Raw genomic sequence first — 23,705 nt, 5'->3', positions numbered from 1 at the left:
AAATTAAGTGCCCAGTGCGCGCTCACGTGGCAAGGGCCTGGCACTCATGCACACTGACTGTTCAGTCCATGTCACATTACAGTATAATATCTATATTCTTATATGACAGGTGACAATTGTTTACATTTCCTGGGACCTGCTCTCTCAACTATTTTTAGGATCCCAAATATGCTTGTATGTATGACTTCTAACTCTGTTATGCCTCTCTAGGAGCACATCCACTGCCAGCTAATGGAAACTAATTTCATCACCTATTGGCTCGAGATGCAATACAGCATAGCACAAAGAAACAGTGGGTTATCCCTCCATTGTGGCAGCATTTTTTGTATTGCTTCAAATGCATCTATAATACAAAAAATTACAAATATTTCGTTTTGTGAATACAACACCTATGCAGCCCTATTTATTACATGTGTTACTCCGCTCCCTCTGCCTTTTCTCATACAGTGTTTATGTTAGGAAGAAAGGGTACCGATGAAAGTGTAACACGCGCAGGATCAGACTGCACACAAGGTTTGTTTGTAGTCTGAAGCCATGGTTACACCTAGGTTTGCATAGGAGCTGAATACACAAAACTCTATGACATGTTTAATCAAGTATTTGAAAAAGATCTAATTTTTGTTTTATTGTAGATTCATTGGGGAAATAACAAAAAAATGGTTGCAAGACTGCAAATAGCCTGTCAACTTAATAAGTGAAACGATATAGCTTGCCATAGATGGAGAAAGGATAACTAAGACCTTGGTTTAGGAATTTTTTACTTTTTGTGTTCTTTAGATCAAAGGGGGTTAACTATAATAACTGTCTTTTTTTTTTTATTATTAGGTATTTCCCTTTTTTTTTTTTAAATCTGCTTCAAGAATGACCCCTTTTATCCAACCAGAAAAAAAATCCTACTAAAAAAAAAAGCAAATGGCTTCAAATATCAAATTTATTTTTAAAAATATCTAAATTTACTTTGGTGGAAAGGGAATTTCTTTTCATTTAAGTGCTAAGTCACTGGGGCAAATTTTAAATAGAAATTACAGTATTATCCCCAAATACTTAAACAAGACAGAAAAAATACACTTTGCTGGCGTAGACTTACATTCACCCGTCACATTTTCATGTTACATTTCCCACTTAAAAACGGGAAATTGTAAATACTATGTACAAGATTTAGTAACATAATTCAAAGGAAAAATGCTGCAATCGTTTTAAAATTAGAAAAGAAAAATTAGTTTTCGCACAGAATATTTCCTATAAAAGATATGTAACAAAGTAGTAATACCTATAAAATGGCTATTACTAAAACAAAGCTTTCGTCAATAGGCCTCTAGTACTTTGAATGAGGAAAATGGCTTCACAAAGTGGTAGTCTAAATTCCCACAGTGAGGGCACTGTTGAACATTGCTGTATTCGGAAAAATACTGCATCCCAATGCGTACATCGATGACGGGCTTGCCACAATGCTTGCAGTTCAGCCGGGCCTAAAATAACCAAGAGAAAAATGTTAACCAGGAGGCATTATTACAGCATATATGAAGTATAGAAAATTAACCTGTAGTAACAGAGTATTAACAACTCCTATAACAAGACTGTGAACTATGACCACAGGAAGATTTAGCATACTGTAAACATAAAATTAAAAAAGGTCAAAAGGAAAAACACAACCCTAAATAAAATAGAACTTTAGGCTATGTTCACAGTGCACATTTGGCGTATATCCGAACGCATCTATAGGTTTCCATGGACCGAACGGCGAAAGAGTGTTACTTTTGTCATACGTCTAGGTGGTATGCTTTTTTTATAAACTGTATTAGAAAGCGTAGTCAACTTCCAATACAAAGGCGTCCCGCAAAAAAAAAAAAAAAGAACAGTGTATCATGGGGTAAATATTTTTTTTATGTGAGAGTCAGTGCCAGATTCTACTGTATGGCATAATGTTTGGAATATATGGCGGGTGATTTGTGAAGAGAGCTTCTTAGGTGAAAATCATGTGGGGGTCTGAGGTGGAGGCTTGTACTTTGTGTTCACTTGCTACGTCCGCCCCAGGTTGGTAAAACGGTTTTCTTTCGTTGTCATACTCTATGCATTTTTTACCATTGCGGTTGTTTAACTTTAGACATTAATACATATTGCTTCCAGTGCATATAGTATAATTGTTATCATATATTCTCTCGAGATGCAGAATTCATCATGGTGATACTATGTTTTTTTCTACTACATATACACCAAAATAAAAATGTTTTAGTACAAGCCTCTGTGTTTTTATTATTTTAACTTTTTTACGCTAGTTATGCCGATAATTGAGATGAAAAAAATGTATTACATCATATTCCGATTACTGTGATTTTCTCTCTCATCTGTACCAGAATATATTAAAATATAATTTGCTTTACAGACCTGACAACATGGGGATGCTGCCAAAATATCGTAAGTATACATTGTTCCCAGTTGATGCCAGCTTCCATCCCATCGAGACTTGCATTTGATGCAGATGATTTTATGAACACCTTCTAAGCAGTCCACACAGACAGCATACAAGTGCATAAGTCTTCCTGTGATGGAAAACATAAGAATGCTCAGAAGATAGATCAATTCTAGATACTGGAACAAAATCAGATCACAAGGCAAGAAATTGTATAATCCGAAATATGTCTTGTGGCTCCACCGTATGGATACCACGCATACATGTGTAATGTGAGACAGTACTTTCCTATTCCTACACTTGTAAATACTCTCTAATGTATTTCTAATGATATAATCTAAAACACTTTATCATAGCCAGCATGGCAGGTAATAATATTGTTATGGAAAGGTCATAATCCCCAACTCCACCCCTGAAGTATCTACATTATACTATACTCTATACCAGTGTTCCAAAACCAATGGATTATAAGCACCTCATATTTAGAGCCCATATGTGGAATATTACTGCCTTACTGGAATATCACATAAGTAGGAGTCTCCACAGATGCTGCTTGGCATATACAGTACCTTACCAACAGAGGTGTTTCTAGTTCTGGACGATCTCTTACTTCTATACTCAGCATCTGCAACACGGGTGAACCCGTGAAGGCCACATTCATATCGCGTTTATGCCCTACGTTTAGCGTGTAAGCCGGAAAAGCTGCCGTCATACATGCTAAACGTGTCCATAGGGTTCCATTAGCCTGACGGACACCAAAAGTGTGTCCTTTCAGCCTCGATCGCGCTAGTATACGTCAATTTACTTTTTTTTTTCAAAGAATGGAATAGTGTAGCAGACTACTCTATTCCATGCTGAGGAATCCCACAAAAAAAAAACATATACCGCGCAATATAATTTTTTTTAACATGGAAGCCTATGTGTGATGGATGCTGCTGTAAGGCTCCATCACAGGTATACATTAAACATATACATCAGGGAGCTACCCCAGGGTCGGGGTCCAGGGAAATAGCATCAGGTAGCACTCGGCCCGGGGATGATAGCCCTGGGGAAGCTCCTGGCGTCATATATGAACAGTAATGTCAGGAGCTTTTTAACTACGAAGTCCCTATCTAGGGCGTTGGAAGCAATCTGGCCACGGACTTCGGGACTGGAGAAGCCGCTGACATCCCCGTTCCTATATGGACAGTGACGTCAGATTTTAACTATGAAGTCCCCGGCCAGAGATCGGACTTGTCAGAAACTCCTGCATGGCAAAGCTACTTGTATCACTGTCCATATATGGATAGAGACATCAGAAGCTTACCCGGACACAGCACTTCGGGTAGAGCTCTGACTGGGGGGGGGGGGGGTTCGAGTGACATATCTCACTGTATGCCTATACAAAGGGATACATTGCAACCTTCCATTGGAGGCATACATCAGGGGTACTCCCGATTTATACTGTAACGTCCGTGGTCGCGAACTCCTTCCATCCAGTCGACGCCCTTCTCTCCAGAGATGTCTGCACATGCGGCCGTCTTGTTCAGCAGTGACCCCCAGAGTGCGCTCGCGAACTCAGTACAGACTTAAAGAGGCTCTGTCACCAGATTTTGCAACCCCTATCTGCTATTGCAGCAGATAGGCGCTGCAATGTAGATTACAGTAACGTTTTTATTTTTAAAAAATGAGCATTTTTGGCCAAGTTATGACCATTTTTGTATTTATGCAAATGAGGCTTGCAAAATTCCAAGTGGGCGTGTATTATGTGCGTACATCGGGGCGTTTTTACTACTTTTACTAGCTGGGCGTTCTGACGAGAAGTATCATCCACTTCTCTTCAGAACGCCCAGCTTCTGGCAGTGCAGACACACAGCGTGTTCGAGAGATCACGCTGTGACGTCACTCACTTCCTGCCCCAGGTCCTGCAACGTGTCGGCACCAGAGGCTACATTTGATTCTGCAGCAGCATCAGCGTTTGCAGGTAAGTAGCTACATCGACTTACCTGCAAACGCCGATGCTGCTGCAGAATCAACTGTAGCCTCTGGTGCCGATGTGTCCTAGCTCGTCGGACACGATGCAGGACCTGTGAGGGACGACACAGCGTGATCTCTCGAGAACACGCTGTGTGTCTGCACTGCCAGAAGCTGGGCGTTCTGAAGAGAAGTGGATGATACTTCTCGTCAGAACGCCCAGCTAGTAAAAGAAGTAAACACGCCCAGATGTAACACACATAATACACGCCCAGTTGGACTTTTACTTTAAACACGCCCACTTGGACTTTTGCAAGCCTCAATTGCATAAATACAAAAATGGTCATAACTTGGCCAAAAATGCTCGTTTTTAAAAAAATAAAAACGTTACTGTAATCTACATTGCAGCGCCTATCTGCTGCAATAGCAGATAGGGGTTGCAAAATCTGGTGACAGAGCCTCTTTAAGAAGCCAAAGCGCACACATGTAGGTAATTGAGCTGATTGCTCCCTGGGCTATAAAAAGGTCCCAGCCTCATGCTTCCATGCCTGAGTGTTGTTTGTCGTATACTAGTTTGTCTTGCAAATGGCCTCCTAGTGTTTTCCAGTTCCAGTGTTCCTGTGTCCTGTATCCCGTGCTATCCTGTTCCAGTGCAGTGTTGTGCTGTACCTACGCCTGTACTGCTGCTTCACGCCTGACGTCTACCTGCTGCCTAGTCCCAGCCGAGCCTGCCTTGCTACTGTCAGAGCTGCCACAGGTACCTTATACGAACGGTGACCTGCACCCTGTTGACCAGCTGCCATACCGCCAAGGCGGTACGGCCCAATGGGTCCACGAACCCAACGTGACCTATACCTCCAAAGGAAGGGAAAACACCATGTGAATGAGGCTGAACATAAATTGTTAAAGGAATTAATGTGGGGACCAAAAATTATTAGCAGTGTACTCACTGAGGTATGTTAATATACTTGCTAATATACAATTTGGTCCTCCGTCGGGCTGATTCTGAGGTTTTTATAGACTTTTATAATGCTACCGGGGGACCGGAAGTCTAGTTGCATCGTCTTCTTTGATGACTATATGACTCTTCGTCATGTGACCAGCCCCGCTGTACTCTATATACAAGCAGTAGTACATCAATTACATAGAGTACAGTGGGGTCGGTCACGTGACGAAGAGTGATGTCGTCATGAAGGAAGACTGTGCAACTAGACTTCCACCTAGGAAGGAATATTAGCGAGTGTACTCACATACTGCAAGGAGTACACTGCTAATAATTTTTGGTCCCAACATAACCCCCTTAACAATTTCTGTTCAGCGCCATGCATATAATGTTTTTCCTTCCTTTGGAGGTATACATTGGAAGTACCCCTGATGTATATCACCAATGGACGGTGGCAATGCATCCCTTTGTATAGGCTTACAGTGAGATATGTTGCCCGAACCCCCCAGTCAGAGTTTTACCTGAAGTGCTGTGCCCGGGGAAGCTCCTGTAATCCTGTACTGTATGTAATCGATCTACTGCTGCTACTTCGTCTATATATAGAGTACAGCGGGGACAGTCACATAACAAAGAGTCATATCGTCAAAGAAGGCTGTGCAACTGGACTTCCGGTTCCCCGGCAACGCTATATAAATCTATGAAAATCTCAGAATCAGCGCAACGGAGGACCGGAATGTATATTACCGAGTGTTCTCACATACTGCATTGAGTACACTGCTAACACTTTCTGGTCTGCACATAACCACTTTAAGTTATATGTACGAGCAGATAAGGACAGATGTGGACAACGAATAATATCATGGATAAGGGACAACATGCACTATGGTAATGCATCTTTGCCAAGCAGGATGATGATGGTATAGAGGGTTTGGTGGTCTGTGCACGTTCAATTGTGTCCCCTAGCTATTGCTTAATACTTTTTTTTTATTAAAGTAATAAGCACAATATGCCATCAAACCTAGGACATATATTCTCATGCGGTCTCTATGCATTTGTAATTATTTGGCACAATCCAAAACATTTTTCTAAATCTTGGAAACTTGGAGCACCTTGGAAACTTACATTTGATGGACCAGAATGAAGGAATTAACAGGCCTGATACATTAAATGACCCTAGAAGTTAAATTTTGCGAATTATAAAAATTTGGATTTTCTCTTTAAATATTGTCACCTTAAGTATATTGTTATATATTTTTCAGTCATGACTTCATTATTATAGATTTAAAAACGGTCCCGTATTAATATTTTTAGTTCACTTGCACATTTTCTAACTAGCGTTGCTTTTTGTTGGTCTCTTGAATATTCAATTTTCACATGGGATTCTGTGGCTTAGTGATCTATGTCTACAAAAGACCTAAGAAGATTTAGAAGCTTTAGTCTGATTCACTTGCTGTATAATCGGCTGTACAGTAATTTCATGGTTACTTACCACTGAAACTGGGTGACCGCTCTCCCTTACATAGATCATTTGCTCTTTATGCAGACATGTGACAGAAGCCATTATATTATATTACGTATTGCTCAGACTAAATTATCCAATCTACAGAATCGCAAATCGACTTTTCAAGCATCTACACTTAAACTATCCAAATGAGCACGTATGACTCTCTAAAGATAGTTTTTACTATATAAAATATCCAGCATCATGGCTATAAGAGTAAAGCAAGAAGCATGTTAATCGCCTTTAGGACATAGCCAATCTTGAGGATCAAAAGCGTTTTCATTGTCATCTTTTTAATTTTGAGGTCTTCTTTTTCCATTTGAATTATTTTTTTTAGGAACCATTTTGGGATACAGTCCAATTTCATTTACTTTGTACTTATTGTTTATTTTAACTGTTTCGCTGAAATTTTGTTTTGGGGGGAAATTTTGCAGCCAGAACAATTTTCACACTTTTGGCTTGTACAAATAAAACCTAAATGATAAAATAAAATAAAAAACAAGTTAAACCCCCATACATTTTCTAAAAGCAGACACCTGTCACATTGTCAAAATGCTACTCATCACTTTATACAAGCACTGTCAATCTATTTTGTGTCAAAGTGTAATTTCTCATAACAAAATCTGGTTTTATGTTGGAATTTAAAAAAAGTAAAAATAAAATAAAATGTAAAAACAGGAAATACACACCTTGAAAAGTTAGTGCACCCCACATCTATATATTCCCTGAAAACAGCCATCCTGACTATTGCAATTGTCTTGGCATGCTGTTATGTCAGGTCCTCCTTCACATGACTTTGTGACAAACAAGTCATGCATTTGTGCCTAAAACTCCCATAAGCCACAAGCAAAATGCTCGTCGAGGCGTTCCTTTGAGGTGTCCCTCTCTTCCGGTTTCGATTTCTATTCTTTGTATCCATCATGATCAAGTGTATGCATTAACCTTTTAGCTCTTAGTATTTTTCGTATCTTATTTATGTCCAGCTTTTTGGCTTCAGTTTGCATTTGCATTTGTATATCCTTGGCTAAGTATTTCCATCTGGGTATAACTTTTTTTGTGGGGTCACCTTCCCATATGTTATATGCAGCTAGACATCCTTGGTCATGGATTGGCATGCATTAGTGCTTTGTTCCATTTATGATACATTTTCTACTTGATTATGGATATGTTATTACTGGTATTATCCATTTTCTATTTTGGCTCAGGCACTCATTTACTTTATACTGGATATTGTATAGGCACCTGTTCTCTGTGTCTCACATCTTGCTCTTTCGTTTTTAATTGTATTTGCTATTTATTGTATTTTTGACATTCTACTATTAAAGTCATATTCATATTACTACTTGGGCATGCTATCCTTCGGTTTTTGGGATACTATTGTAGGTTTTCATGTATGTAGATGAAGGGCCCCTTAAGGTCTGTTTAGAGGAATTTTTTAGATTGTGTAAAACTCCCATAAAAGCAGAAGCTTACACACAAAAACAATGTATAAAAAAAATAGATCAAGGCGTGCAAAGTTCATACAATATGGACCACAATCATCTACATCAACAAGAGCTTGTGCTCTCAAAAATGGTGAAACAGAGACCATACAATATTTAGCCTTCATCCACAAATGTGAAAAATAATAGAAATAACTTTGCATCAAGCAATGCTAAGCAAAAAAAAGTTTGTACAAAAATTAAACCTTGCGACTAAAGTGCGTGCTCAAGCAGACCCATTATGAACACAATGTGCAAAAAATGAAAAGCTGTGAAGAGTTCATACATACCACACATCTTTACATTCAGTGTCCATTCCGGATAAATGATCCGCAAAATATAGAACATGTCCTATTCGTGCGGCACGGACTTGCCCATAGAAGTCTATGGGCGCTCCGCAATTGCGGACTCCTACAGATATGCATCCATATGTGCGGATCCGTATTTTTGGAGAGTAAATCACAATACAGACATACTGTAAGGACTGAAAGACTAACTCTTTTTACTCTATATTACAGTCCAGGCCCTTTCACATGCACCTAATATTGTCTTCCTTGCATTATATCTAGTTTTTAAATGAGAAAAATGTACTTACAATGGCTGTGGGCTGTTACGCAGCAATATCCAAGTAACAGTAAGATGGCCACCATCTCTGTGTTAAGGTTTCACAGTGTAATGTGTTCATAGGCACAAACAGTACTAACCCGCTATCTCCCTCGGCAAAGCACAATGCTAAGCAATAAGAGCACAAACGTCTTGATAAAGACCATAAGAAAAAAAAAATGGCTGCTGGTCTCAGAAACGGAATGCAAGGATTGAAAAAAGGTTGTCTCATTAGAGACATCCGGTATCAGAATGGAGCTGTACACACACACATCGCTGATGTTAACGGGGGAAGTTGCAGCCAGCCAGATATATGACAGCCAGCCTGATAAATGGCCAACCATGTAATACATGGACGGCTCTAATCTGCCAGAATGGGATCTGCTCTTACAAAGCTTTACAAGTTTTGGCACACAGGTGGACCCGCTTCTATGACAACCCCTTAAAATGGGGCTTTTCTTTATTTCACTTCATGACATTTCATTGAGAATTCCTTAACTGGGTGTAGAGTCTATGGCCGAAGGCGGTCGTTCAGACTTACCATCTGACGGCCCCGGCCATGGACATCTGTGTTCTCGGTGACATCTCCCTACAGGCAGACGCCGGCACTCACTTCCTGGTTCTGGGACTGTTTCCCGCTGGGCGCGCACGCACGCACAGCCTTAAACGGCCAGTACGCGTCCAGCTGTCATTATTCAATAATTAGCCCAGAATGCTGCTGGACTATAAAAAGGGCTCTGCGCACTTGATCCTTGCCTGAGCGTTGTTGCATACCTAAAGTTTGTCTTGCAAATGGTCTCCCAGTGTTTTCCAGTTCCCAGTGTTACCCGTTCCTGCTGCCTGTACCCTGTATCCCGTGCCATCGTATCTACTGAGTGTCTTCCGCTGCATCCACTGTGCCGTCTACAGTGAAAGTCAAGTCGTGTCTCTGCTACTGTCTACATTGCCTCAGGTACCCTTTCTGTACTATAGACATTGTTTTGTACCTAGTTGGCCAGCTGCTATCCCGCTGCTCGGTACAGCTCAGTGAGTCCACACCCTGTGCCTTGACAGTACGCTCAGGCAATGGACCCCGCTGGTCAATTCAAGGGCATGTCACCCTACCAAGCCATGCAGGTCGGAACTGCAGGATATGCGAGCACGACAGGATTAACTTCTTGTGGCAGTAGACTCCATGGCACAGCCGCTAGGGGCGCTGGCTACTTCCTGCTCTGCTCCTATTCAAGCTCCTCCGATAGACCCTCCTGCTACACCTCCTGGCAGCTCCGGTTTGGATCCTCGGTTCTCGCTGCCATTGCTACCTCGGTTCCATGGAGACGCAAGTTCGTGTAGGGGGTTTCTGAACCAATGCCATATCCACTTCACTCTGCACGCCCGAGCATTTCCTTCGGACGGAGCCAGGATCGCCTTCATTATGTCTCTACTTGCCGGCAAAGCCCTGGCGTGGGCAAATTTTATCTGGAAACGACAGGGACCCGAGACTTCCAGGGGTTCGTGCGGTTGTTCTGTACCATATTCGAAGAGCCAGGACGAGTCTCATCGGTAGCAACTGCTATCTTTAACCTTTGCCAGGGGGACGCCTCCGTGGGCGAATACACCATCCAGTTCAGGACCCTGGCAGGAGAATTGTCCTGGAACAATGAGGCCTTGGTAGCATTCTTCTGGCATGGCCTATCGCCCGAGATCAAGGATGAACTTGCTGCTCGAGATCTACCAGCTGCCTTGGACGACCTGATTCTACTTGCTACTCAAGTGGACATAAGGCTCAGAGAGAGATCTCAAGAGGTTCGACAGGAGAGACTGCTTCATAGACTGGCGCCCAACTTTCAGCAACCCCTCTTGCCTTCTTCTGCCCAGCCCGAGGCTCCGATGCAGGTAGATCGGCTTAAACTGTCCGTTCAAGAGAAACAGCGCAGGTGCACCTCTGGACTCTGTTTATATTGCGGCCTCGCTGGCCATGTCGTGTGTCTGTGTCCTCAGAAGCCAAAAAAACCCAATGCCTAGGATTGGTTGGAGAGACAACCCTGGGTGATACTGCATTTAACTCTCCTCCAAAATGTTCATTCCTGTGACCATCGTCGCTGGCGAGACCCCTCATCCAGTCTCTGCCTACCTGGACTGACTCTACAGCCAATTTCATCTGCCAAGACCTTGTGGATCTTCTTCAGTTGCCCACTGTTCTGCTGGAAAGGCCATTTGTCGTTGCCTCGGTAGATGGACTGCCTTTGCCTGACCCAGTTATGTCTGTGACCAAGCCGTTAAGTGGGAGTTCTTCACTCTGAACTAATCTCCCTGTTTGTCCTGCCCAAGGCCATCAACCCTGTGCTGCTGGGTTTGCCTTGGCTCCGTCTACACGCCGCAGTCCTGGATTGGAACTCTGAAAAGGTTCTCCAGTGGGGCCCCTAGTGTCTCGACCGCTGTCTGGTGCATGTCCATCTGCCTCAGTCTCCTCCGCATCAGTCACTGGCAGGGCTGCTTTCTTGTTACTCTCAGTTCGTAGATGTCTTCAACAAGAAGGAAGCAGAGACATTGCCACCACATCGAGCATATGATTGCCCTATCGACTTGGTTCCTGATTCGTCCCCTCCTCGCGGTAGAGTATACCCTCTCTCCTTGCCTGAGACCCAGTCTACGTTAGCCTACATTAAGGAGAATCTGGACAGGGGCTTCATACGAAAATCCTCATCCCCAGCCGGAGCCAGGTTTTTCTTTGTCAAGAAGAAAGATGGATCCCTCCGACCCTGAATTGACTACCGAGGCCTCAACCAGATCACGGTGAAGAACAGGTACCTATTGCCTTTGATTTCAGAACTGTTTGATCACTTACGGGGGGGGGCAACATTTTTTTCCAAGCTAGACCTGCGGAGGACTTACAATATAATCCGGATTCGTCAGGCTGACGAGTGGAAGACTGTATTTAATACACGTGATGGAGACTACGAATATCTAGTCATGCCCTTCGGCCTGTGTAACGCCCCCGCGGTGTTTCAAGAATTTGTCAATGACATTTTTCGTGATCTCCTCTATGTCCGTGTTGTGGTGTATCTCGATGACATTTTGATTTTTTTCCCCAGATCTTGTGACTCATCAGGGTCATGTCCACCAGGTGTTGCTTCGATTAAGGGAGAATGATCTTTATGCCAAGATGAAGAAGTGCGTGTTCGAAGAGAAGTCTCTACCCTTCCTGGGCTATATCCTCTCTGATCAGGGTCTCAAAATGGACCCGGAGAAGGTAAAGGCTGTCCTGGAATGGCCACGCCCCCAAGGCTTAAGGGCCATACAACGCTTCCGGAGATTTGCCAACTTCTACCGGCTGTTCATTCCCAACTTCTCTTCTTTGACAGCTCCCATCTCCACCCTCACTAAAAAGGGTATGAATGCCAAGGTATGGACTCCAGAAGCTGAAGTCGCATTTAAAACCTTAAAAAAGGCCTTCACGTCAGCCTCTATTCTTCATCACCCTGATGTATCCCTACCGTTTTCATTAGAGGTGGATGCTTCCTCTGTTGGTGCCGGTGCGCTTTTGTTCCAGAGAGGTTGGAAAGGCAAGGTATGTGGCTACTATTCTAAGCTGTTTTCTCCCGCAAAGGACACCAAGCTGGCCCTGCAGGAGTGGAGACCGCTACTGGAAGGCGCAGCTCATCCTAACCTGGTCTTCACGGACCACAAGAACCTGACCTACCCACAGACAGCTCAACGGTTGAATCCTCGTCAAGCCAAGTGGTCGTTGTTCTTTGCTCGGTTCCGGTTCGAACTCCACTACCGACAAGAATGTGAGGGCCAATGCCTTGTCTAGGTCATTTGAAACAGAGGACACTGTGGAGTCCCCACAGAATATTATCGACCCTTCCTGCATCTATTCTGTTAACCATCTGCAAGTTAGAGACATTCCTCCGGGAAGGACTTTTGTACATCTGACAGACAGAGGAAGAATCCTTCGCTGGGGTCACAGTTCCAAGCTGGCAGGTCACGCGGGTGCCCGTAAGACCCGAGACCTAATTGCCCGTCCGTTCTGGTGGCCCACGCTGCCCAAAGACTTTGTCTCCTCAAGTACGGTGTGCGCAGCAAACAAAGTTGCCCACTCCAGACCAGCCGGTCTGCTCCAACCACTGCCTGTGCCTGATGCCCACTGGCAGTATGTTGCCTCTCTCTGCGGGATGCAGTGTGATCTGGGTGGTGGTGGATCGATTTTCTAAAATGGCTCATTTTGTTCCCGACTGGTCTGCCTTCTGCTGCTCAACTGGCCGACCTCTTCGTTCAACACATCTTCCGTCTGCACGGCTTGCCTCTGCATACTGCCTCGGATCGAGGGGTCCAGTTCACCTCGAAGTTCTGGAGAGCACTCGGTGTAAAGTTTGACTTCTCCTCGGCTTATCATCCTCAGTCCAATGGGCAAGTCGAAAGGGTTAACCAAATTATGGAGAACTATCTGCGGCACTTTGTCTCCAGATGGCATGATGACTGGGTGCAGCTGCTCCCGTGGGCTGAGTTCTCCTATAATAACCATACTAGTGAGTCCACCACCTCCAGTCCGTTCTTCATCGTCTACGGCAGGGGTCTCAAACTCGGCCGGGTAAGTGGGCCGCATATAGAAAAAATGGGAAGTTGACGGGCCGCATTACTTTCAAATTTGATACAATACTAAATTATAGTTAATTAGTTATTTGAACTACTATAACACTATATTACTATAATAATAATACTACATTACTATAATAATAGCGCTAGGTTTAAAATTTGAGATATTTCTCCACGTGCTTATTTCAACAATCCAGCTTTCCAGTTTAAGTGTCGCTAAATGCAGTCCGGCGGCTCAGTTAGCACACATGTCAAGATTGGGCAGCCCCTTTTTAGATAGTGCCGCAGTGCCCTCTGTGGATGCTGCCGCAGTGCCCTCTGTGGATGCTGCCACAGTACCCTCTGTGGATAATGCAACACACCCCTAGATAAGTCCACAGTGCCTTCTGTAGATAAGGCCACAGTGCCCTCTGTAGATAAGGCCACAGTGCCCTCTGTAGATAAGGCCACAGTGCCCTCTGTAGATAATGCAACACACCCCTAGATAATGCCAGTGTCCTCTTCAGATACTGTCACACACCCACTTGTAGATAACGCCACAGTGCCCTCTGTAGAGGCTGCCACAGTGCCCTCTGTAGAGGCTGCCCCAGTGCCCTCTGTAGAGGCTGCCCCAGTGCCCTCTGTAGAGGCTGTCCCAGTGCCCTCTGTAGAGGCTGCCCCAGTGCCCTCTGTAGAGGCTGCCCCAGTGCCCTCTGTAGAGGCTGCCCCAGTGCCCTCTGTAGAGGCTGCCCCAGAGCCCTCTGTAGAGGCTGCCCCAGAGCCCTCTGTAGAGGCTGCCCCAGTGCCCTCTGTAGAGGCTGCCCCAGTGATCTCAGGGGCTTGCCCAGAGCTGGAGTCCCAGGCAGAGCGCTAGTAGGCTCTTCCTGGGACTCCAGCTGTGCTCCTGACATCACTGGGACTCCTGCTCTGGGGAAGCCCCTGACATCATTGTCGATGTATGGACAGCGATGTCAGAGGCTTCCCCAGAGTCCCGGAGCAGAGCCGATAATAGCGCTCTGCCCGGGACTCCGCTCTGGGGAAGACCCTGACACACTGTCCATATATGGGCAGCGATGTCAGGGAATTCCACAGAGTCCCGGAGCAGAGCCGACACCAGCGCTCTGCTCGGGACTCCGGCTCTGGGGAAGCCCCAGACATCGCTGTTCATATGTGGACAGCGATGTCAGGGAATTCCACAGAGTCCCGGAGCAGAGCTGACACCAGCGCTCTGCTCGGGACTCCGGCTCTGGGGAAGCCCCAGACATCGCTGTTCATATGTGGACAGCGATGTCAGGGAATTCCAGAGTCCAGGAGCAGAGCCGACACCAGCGCTCTGCTCCGCTCTGGGCAAGACCCTGACACACTGTCCATATATGGGCAGCGATGTCAGGGAATTCCACAGAGTCCCGGAGCAGAGCCGACACCAGCGCTCTGCTCGGGACTCCGGCTCTGGGGAAGCCCCAGACATCGCTGTTCATATGTGGACAGCGATGTCAGGGAATTCCACAGAGTCCAGGAGCAAAGCCGACACCAGCGCTCTGCTCCGCTCTGGGCAAGACCCTGACACACTGTCCATATATGGAGAGCGATGTCAGGGAATTCCACAGAGTCCCGGAGCAGAGCCGACACCAGCGCTCTTCTCGGGACTCCGGCTCTGGGGAAGCCCCAGACATCGCTGTTCATATGTGGACAGCGATGTCAGGGAATTCCACAGAGTCCCGGAGCAGAGCTGACACCAGCGCTCTGCTCGGGACTCCGGCTCTGGGGAAGCCCCAGACATCGCTGTTCATATGTGAACAGCGATGTCAGGGAATTCCAGAGTCTCAGAGCAGAGCCGATACTAGCGGCTCTGTGTCCCGCGGGCCGCAGATGACAGCCCCAGGGGCCGCAAGCGGCCCGCGTGCTTGAGACCCCTGGTCTACGGCCAACATCCTCGTCTCTACTATGTTCCAGGTGCCTGCAGGGACTTTCTGCAGATATGGCAACAGACACGATCTTATATTCTGCTGGCGGTGGACCGCATGAAGAGAAAGGCAGACACTAGAAGACGAGAACCTCCCCAGTTTCTTCCAGGTAAGAAGGTCTGGCTGTCTTCCAGGAGTATCCGGCTGAGGGTGCCGTCTTGCAAGTTTGCTCCCAGGTTCCTCGGACCCTTCGCGATTCTGCTACAAATCAATCCTGTGTCGTACAAGCTTCGGCTGCCTCCTACCCACAAGATCCCTAACTCCTTCCATGTCTCCTTGCTGAAGCCCGTGGTCCTTGAACCGCTACACCAGGACTCCAAGTTCCGCAGTGGCTCCTGGTGATTCGTCTGGGACTTTCGAAGTGAGGGAGATCCTGGCCACCAAGAAAGTGGGAGGAAGGTCGTTTTATTTGGTGGATTGGAGGGGGTTTGGTCCAGAGGAGAGGTCTTGGGATCCAGGGGAGAACATCGATGCCCCTGTCCTCGTGAAGAGATTTATCTCCCACTCTGGACCCAAGAAGAGGGGGGGGATACTGTAACGTCTATGGCCGAGGACCGTCATTCAGACTTACCCTCTGACGGCCATGGACATCTGTGTTCTCGGCGACATCTTCCTCCAGGGAGACGCCGACACTCACTTCCGGGTTCGGAGACTGTTTTTCGCAGGGCGCGCGCACCCGCACGTGCACGGCCTTAAAGGGCCAGTACGCTTCCAGCTGTCATTATTCAATAATTAGCCCAGAATGCTGCTGGACTATAAAAAGGGCTCTGCGCACTTGATCCTTGCCGGAGCGTTGTTGTATACCTAAAGTTTGTCTTGCAAATGGTCTCCCAGTGTTTTCCAGTTCCCAGTGTTACCCGTTCCTACTGCCGGTACCCTGTATCCCATGCTATCGTATCTACTGAGCCATCTACAGTGAAAGTCAAGTGGTGTCTTCCACTGCATCCACTGTGCCATCTACGGTGAAAGTCAAGTCGTGTCTCCGCTACTGTCTACATTGCCTCAGGTACCCTTTCTGGACCATAGACATTGTTTTGTACCTAGTTGGCCAGCTGCTATCCCGCTACGCGGTATGGCCCAGTGGGTCTACACCCCGTGCCGTGACACTGGGCAAGTGAGAACACTTTGTGACTTATATAATAATAATAATAATAATATCTAAAAACAACTATATACAGTATAAGCACACAGTAGGAAAAGCACTAAAGAGGGTGAATAGGATTATATTTCTATGGAATAGCCATTAGGATTGGTAGTGGGACCTGTCATTCCCTTCAACACCCCAGTACAGGCGTTACCCCTAGCACCGTTATCTCAGGTGAAGCTACCGGGCCCATTACTGAGTTATAAAAGCTCTGAAGTTATTGCAGAGAGGGTCAGAGTCTTGGAATTCACACAAGGATAGTGTGGAAAGCCTTATCCAAGGAACATTGTACTCATGGTTTAGAATAGGTGAGGAAATCTGCCGTTTAGTGAGTGCCCAGACGGGCCAGGGGTATATAAGGAAGGAAACACTGTCCCACATTTTAAATAAGTGCCCAAACATCACACTTTCATAGCCCTTTATTTCCGCTTCCATTTATTGAGGTACCATTTGAGAGGACTGCTATAGATTTGGTGGGTCCCATAGTCAAATCAGCCAGAGAACACCAATATATTTTGGTCGATATGGATTGTGCTTCTCGCTATCCTGAGCACGTGCCATTATGAAATACAGAATCTAAAAAGTATTGCACAGGAATTATTTTGCTGAACTGGGATTCCGAAAGAAATCCTCACTGACCACGGCACCCAGTTTATGTCAAAGAATATGAAAGAGCTATGCAAGCTGTTTAAAACCACACTAATCCACCTGTTTGGGGGTGTTACACAGAAGTAATCTGTGTATCACCCCCAAACAGGTGGATTAGTAGAGCGGTTTAACAAAACCTTAAAAGAATATGTTGAAAAAGGTAGGAGAAAAAAGATGGCCGTGATTGGGACTGCCCTTTGCCATATTAGAGGTTTTCTATTTGGGAGTTACCACAAACTTCTACAGGGTTTTCTCTTTTGGAGTTCGTCTCTGTCTGACACCCATGGAGTTTACCTGATATATACAAGAAAACATGGGGGGGCAGAGTCTACCCCATACAAAAGTGCTAGAGACATTGCACAAATGAAAGACCGTATTGCTACAGTAAAGTTAGTCGTAAAGGAACATTTGCAGAAGGCGTAAGATGCTCAAAGCAGAATTTACAATCGGCCTGCAAGAGTCAGTAATTTCAGTCCCGGGGTTAAAGTCCTTATGTTATAAAGAAGGGGGTGGGGGGGGAACTGGAAATCTTCATAAGGAAACAAGACGGAGTAAGAAGGACTCCCTATGTTTATATAATCTGGGGAAAGGACAGGTCTTGTTGCCTATAGAAACCCACACAAGAGCTTATTATCAGTGATTGTCTGTGAACCTTATGCCGTTTTTATAACATACAATTTGGGGTATTAAAGACACGCCATATTTAGATTTATCAATGTGGTCATGCCAGCTATCTGGCTCAGTTGTGTTGAAAACAAGAAATCCATATTTATGAAGCCCAACGACGACCATTATAATTTGTAAAAGCAAAAGGGCACGCCATGCCAATGATAGTTCAACACCAGAGGTCATAGAAACACCTCTACAGGTATCCTGTACAGGCTTCTGCACGATTTGAATTCAGTCTCATGCGTTGAGTAATTTACTCTGGGCGGGCGGCGTTGGCTTCTTAACATGAGCGTTAAAACAAGTGCATACGAAGAGGTACTCAGAACCTCTTCATTTGTATTTATTTTAAGACCCATACGGAGTCCTGTGCATATATACACATACAGAGGTTGAATTAAATATTTTTTAACCTATTTACTATTAAATGGAGTTATTGCAAATTATATAATCCTACTTGGTTTAAAATACTCTTTAAAAACTTGCTTGAGGGGTATTTTTACAGTGCTGAAAAATATTTAGTGCAACCGCTACCTCACACATATTACAAACAGTATAACATAGGTAAGGGACAGGAAATTATAAAATATATACTTTACCTTGTAGATGGCAAGGTACATCGTAGTCAATCTCATCATGCCTTGAGGGGCTGAGAAATAACGTTCCATCCACTAGTGGGAACTGCTCAAACACGGGAAGCACCCGATGGCATAATGCACAGTTGACTACATTTCTGTGACTAGCACTAAGAGCGGACAGGATAAATTTTCGTAGGTCCTCCCCCTGTCCAACCTGCGCATCATCTTCCATACGTACATGAAAAGTATTCAGTTTATGCCGTGGTATATGAGCTAATAATTCTGAAAGGTCAAGTCTCCGGAGAAATTGTACTGGTGCATCTAAACGCCCTGACCTATGAGCCTGTAATCCAGAAATACTGTAGTCAAAGTGAGTATTCCTGAGCAGGCCACCACCGGTGGCAATATTTTTCTTGTGAGGTTCCAAATGAATAGCATTCTTTAAAAATTCACCTAAGTATCTAGAACTGCGGGGAACATTAAAGTGAGAAGGGGAGAGGATAGGATAGCCAGCAGGGGGCGATTGACCCGGAGAAATACATGGAGAACGCAGCCCATGTGAACCACCACTGCCCTTTTCCTGGGAGTTCTGCCTGTCTATGGAATGTCTACGTGGAAGGTCAAAGTTCATCCCTTTTTGAGGTTTTGTCCCACGACATTTCTTTACATCATCTGAGGACTCGGACATGGATCTACCTGTGGTCTTATCAAGACCAGGTTTTTTCTTTTTGTCATCCTGCATTCGTTTCACCTGATACCAGTCCGTATCTTTCTTCAAGTGGCCCTGACCACAGCGACAAGAGCAAAAACGAAAAGCCAAGTCATATCCCTTTTTAGTCCACATGTTTTGGCGACACTGTTTCTCATTCCAGCTGCGTGCTCTGCCAATGCAATTGAACTGAACTAGAATGCTGCTCTCCCATTCATAAAAGCATTGCAGATGCATCCATGTGCTAAAAGGGCAGTGTTCATTATTACAAATGACTTTCTGGTAGTCGTCTTTTTCCAGGTCAACAGATCTACCTAGACTACAAATAAGTGGAGTGGCACAAGCTGCTTCTGTAAAAGTGAAAGGAGAAAAAAATGAAAAAAAATTGAATTATAAAGTACAAAACAAGTCATTATGTTCTACATTGTACAGCCTATACAGAAAACCTGGAACTGTGAATCAGAATGGAACTTACAGGTTGTAGATATCAACTAAAAAGTTAAGTATTTGAGATTTCTACAAAAATGCTTTACTTTTTGCGATGCAGCTTCTATGCATGCACTATACATAGAAGCAGTATAAAGCCACTGTAAGCCGAATCCGTCAGTCAGCTGGACAGATAGCCCGTCTGACAGCGGCTCCTGTGTGCCTCTCACACGATAACCCTGAGGGTATGTTCACGCAGTGGTTTCAGACGTAATTCGGGCGTTTTACTCCTCGAATTACTCCTGAAAAAAACTGCTCCATTACGCCTCCAAACATCTGCCCATTGCTTGCAATAGGTCTTACGGTGTTCTGTTCCCACGAGGTGTAATCTTACGCGTCGCTGTAAAAATACGGCGTGTAAAAAGACGCCCGCGAAAAAGAAGTGCCGCACACTTCTTGGGACGTTTTTGGAGCCGTTTTTCATTGACTACATAGAAAAACAGCTCCAATAACGGGCGTAAAATACGCCGCTAAAAACGCGAGTTGTTACAAAAACGTCTGAAAATACGGAGCGGTTTTCAGAGAAAACCGCCTCCGATTTTCAGGCGTTTTTGAAGCTGAAAATGAAGCTTCTTTTAGGCCCTGTTCACACATAGTTTTTTTGAAGTGGAAACCGCACCAAAAAAGGGCTGAAAATGCCTCTCATTGATTTCAATGGGAGGCGGAGGAGTTTTTTTACCGCGAGCGGAAAAACCGTCTCGCGGTAAGAAGCGTCATGCCCTATCCTCGGGCGTTTACGCTTCTGACCTCCCATTGACATCAATGGGAGGCAGAGAAAGCGTATTTCGCTGCGTTTTTTGCCCGTAGCACTCAATGGGCCAGAGCGAAAAAAGCAGCGAAAATCGTGGCAAACGGCGTACAGGCAGGTCAAAATCTGCTTCAAAAACCCAAACAGAATTTTGAGGCAGAATTTTTCTCCTGCAAAAAACTCAGTGTGAACAGGGCCTTAATTCGGAGCTTCTTTTCAGGCGTTTTTTGAGGCGTTTTTCATAGTGTTCAATGGAAAATCAGCTCCAAAAAACGCCTCAAGAAGTGACATGCTACTTCTTTTTACGGAGCGTAAAAAGATGCCCCGTAAGAACTAAATGCTGTTTTTCCCATTGATTTCAATGGACAGATGTTTGTAGGCGTTCAGCTTCCGTTTTTTCAGGCATTTTTCGAGGTGTAAACGCCCCAAAATACGCCTGAAAACACTGCGCGTGAACATACCCTAATGCTGGGTTCACACGACCTATTGTCAGGCATAATGGAGGCGTATTACGCCTCGAATTACGCCTGAAAACACGGCTCCAATAAGTCGGCAAACATCTGCCCATTCATTTCAATGGGTTTGCCGATGTACTGTGCCGACAACCTGTCATTTTACGCGTCGCTGTCAAAAGACGGCGCGTAAAATAACAACCTCATCAAAGAAGTGCAGGACACTTCTTGGGACGTGATTGGAGCCGTTTTTCATTGAATCCAATGAAGAACAGCTCCAAATTACGTCCGTAAGGGACGCCCCGCAAAACGCGAGTACATGCAATTACGTCTGAAATGCAGGAGCTGTTTTCTCCTGAAAACAGCTCTGTAATTTCAGACGTAAATGCAGTTATCGTGTGCACATACCCTTAGGCCCTGTTCACACAGAGTTTTTTGCAGGCGGAAAATTCCGCCTGTAAAATCTGCTCCAGGCGCTTTTGTGCACAGTGGTTTGACAAAAACGCGTCAAAACACGCGTCGAGGCATTTTATTTCTGTCTCCCATTGATTGAAATGGGGTTTTGGAGGCGGAAACCGCCTCAAGATAGGTCATGTCGCTTCTTGTTGCCGCGAGGCTGTTCTTCCGTTTGCGGGAAAAAAAACGCCTCCGCCTCCCATTGAAATCAATGGGAGGCATTTTCGGAAGTTTTTGGGGACGTTTTCCAACGTTGTTTCCGCGTCAAAAAACGTGTAAAAAAAACTCAGTGTGAACAGGGCCGAATACCGATCACATCTAAGTTCATGAGGCAGACAGGAGCCGCTGTCAGCCGAGCTATCGGTCCAGCAGACGTATAGATTTGGTTTACAGCGGCGCTATGCAGCTTTTATGTATACTGCATACATAGAAGCGGCATTGCAAAAAGTAAAGAACATTTTTAATAAATATCAATTTTAAAAAATATTTTAAATCACATAACACACATATTTCATAACAAAAGAAAAAAAAAAAAGCTAAAAAATAAAGTTTACATATTAATTAACCCAATAAGGGTATGTTCACACGCAGTGTTTTCAGGCGTAATTCGATTTAAAAAAACGGAGCGTAAAAAGACGCCCCGTAAAAAGTAGCAGCATGTCACTTCTTGAGGCGTCTTTTGGAGCTGATTTTTCCATTGAACTCTATGAAAAAAAGCCTCAAAAGAAGCGCCAAATTAAAAGAAGCTTCAAAAACGCCTGAAAATCAGAGGCTGTTTTCCTTTGAAAACAGCTTCGTATTTTCAGACGTTTTTTGCTAAGCGTGTGAACATACCCTAAGACTATGTTCACACGCTAGACTAAAAGCATCTAAAAATACGAAGCGGTTTTCAAGGGAAAACAGCTCCTGATTTTCAGACGTTTTTTAAGCCACTCGTGATTTTCATGGCGTTTTTTATTACCTGCACTTCTTTTTCGCAGACGTTTTTTTACGCGGCCGTTTAAAAAAACGGCCCATTGGAACAGAACGCCGTTTTTTCCATTGCAATCAATGGGCAGATGTTTGGAGGCAGAAAATACCCTCACCGCGAGCGGCATGTGTAAAGAGCAACACCAGTCATTTAGCAATAGGAATCAATCCCTGCAACATGCAAGCAACACTTCACATTACCATTATAACATTCCAAAAAAGAGCAGATAGATTTTTATTAATAAGATTTTGGATAAGAAAGGGACATCATTTAGGGGTCACGTTACATTATCACAAGAAATTCATTAAGACCAGTCCTTCATCTACACAATGTGCAAGTAATAAAGTGCATAAGTGGCACATAAGAACGCATCTTTATCAAATGAGGGAAAAATCATAAAAAAGGTAGCAATACATTATCAACCCATATTGTAAGACTTTACTGGACGGCATCCACACCGACGTGCGTTTCGGCAGGAACACTTTTGCCTCGGGGTGGGTGGTGTCTTAAACTAAACCGTCACTATTTAAACTTCCCCCATCCTATCAGCAGCCAGCTCATCAGCTGTACAGTATTTTTTTTCGATATACTCAAGTGTACCTTATTATTGGCGTCATGCAGCACTCGTTTGTCCAGCGGCATTTCCGGAATCAGCGTCCCACGCGTCTGGCGCTGACCCACGCGTTCACGCCTGTGATGCGTGTCACGTGGTGTGCAGCGTCCGACGGCATCCATAGATACCGAGCCGGAGTGTCGCTGTCAGGGACAAGTGCGCACGCGCACTGAAAGTACATACAGGATAACATGGTTAGAAAGAAATCAGAGCTGTATATTGATAGGTAGGTAGCTATTTCTTTGCTACCAATGATAACCCTCTCCTATTGTACTACCTACAGCCACCCTAGTCATTGTAATTCATATAGTGTCACTGTGTGCGTGTGTGTGTGTGTGTGTGTAACAATTATATACCATATGCCATTTAGTATTGTGACAATGTTCACTCAGTAGTGGGGAAAAATGGAAGATCAATGGAAGGGCAGGAGGTCATCGATCAATGTATTTTGACATCAAACATAAGTAAAAGGTTTACATAGCCTTTAAGTAGAATGTGTCATGTATTTAATTTTAGTCTCATTAAAGGGATTGCCCCACGATTAAATATTACATCTGTTAGATCAGGGAAAACATAATTTCTCAATTGAAATACATTATTAAATAAAATGCTTCTGTGTCTAGGAATTGTAATGTATTCAGTGATGGTGAGAAGAAGCCGCTTCTAGTGCAGATTCTTATTGGTTGGCCTGCACAATCACTGCGCCGCCCGTATATAAGATAACCCGGGGGAAGGACCGAGCTACTGGCCATTTGTGACCACGGACTCATTAGTTGAACGTTCCAAGAAAGAATCAAACAATGGAAGGTGCCATAACAACTAT

General features: G+C 44.6%; 1 protein-coding gene across 3 annotated transcripts in view; it reads right to left on the bottom strand.

The window, feature by feature from the left end:
- Window positions 1–917: 917 nt before the first annotated feature.
- Window positions 918–23,705, bottom strand: part of HECA (hdc homolog, cell cycle regulator) — a 48,584-nt gene continuing 25,796 nt past the window's right edge. For all 3 annotated transcript variants that reach the window (XM_075862431.1, XM_075862432.1, XM_075862433.1), the window contains 3 exons: window positions 18,470–19,507; window positions 2,386–2,540; window positions 918–1,469 (listed from right to left, as the gene is read on the bottom strand). In XM_075862431.1, the coding sequence (XP_075718546.1) occupies window positions 1,305–1,469; window positions 2,386–2,540; window positions 18,470–19,507 (1,358 nt within the window). In that variant the 3' untranslated portion in view covers window positions 918–1,304. The remainder of the gene's footprint in view (window positions 1,470–2,385; window positions 2,541–18,469; window positions 19,508–23,705) is intronic.

The sequence above is a fragment of the Rhinoderma darwinii genome, chromosome 4 (genome assembly GCF_050947455.1).
Source record: "Rhinoderma darwinii isolate aRhiDar2 chromosome 4, aRhiDar2.hap1, whole genome shotgun sequence".
In the NCBI taxonomy this organism is placed as follows: Eukaryota; Metazoa; Chordata; class Amphibia; order Anura; family Rhinodermatidae; genus Rhinoderma; species Rhinoderma darwinii.
The sequence above is the reverse complement of the archived record's forward strand: the minus strand, read 5'-3'. Positions and strand labels throughout refer to the sequence as shown.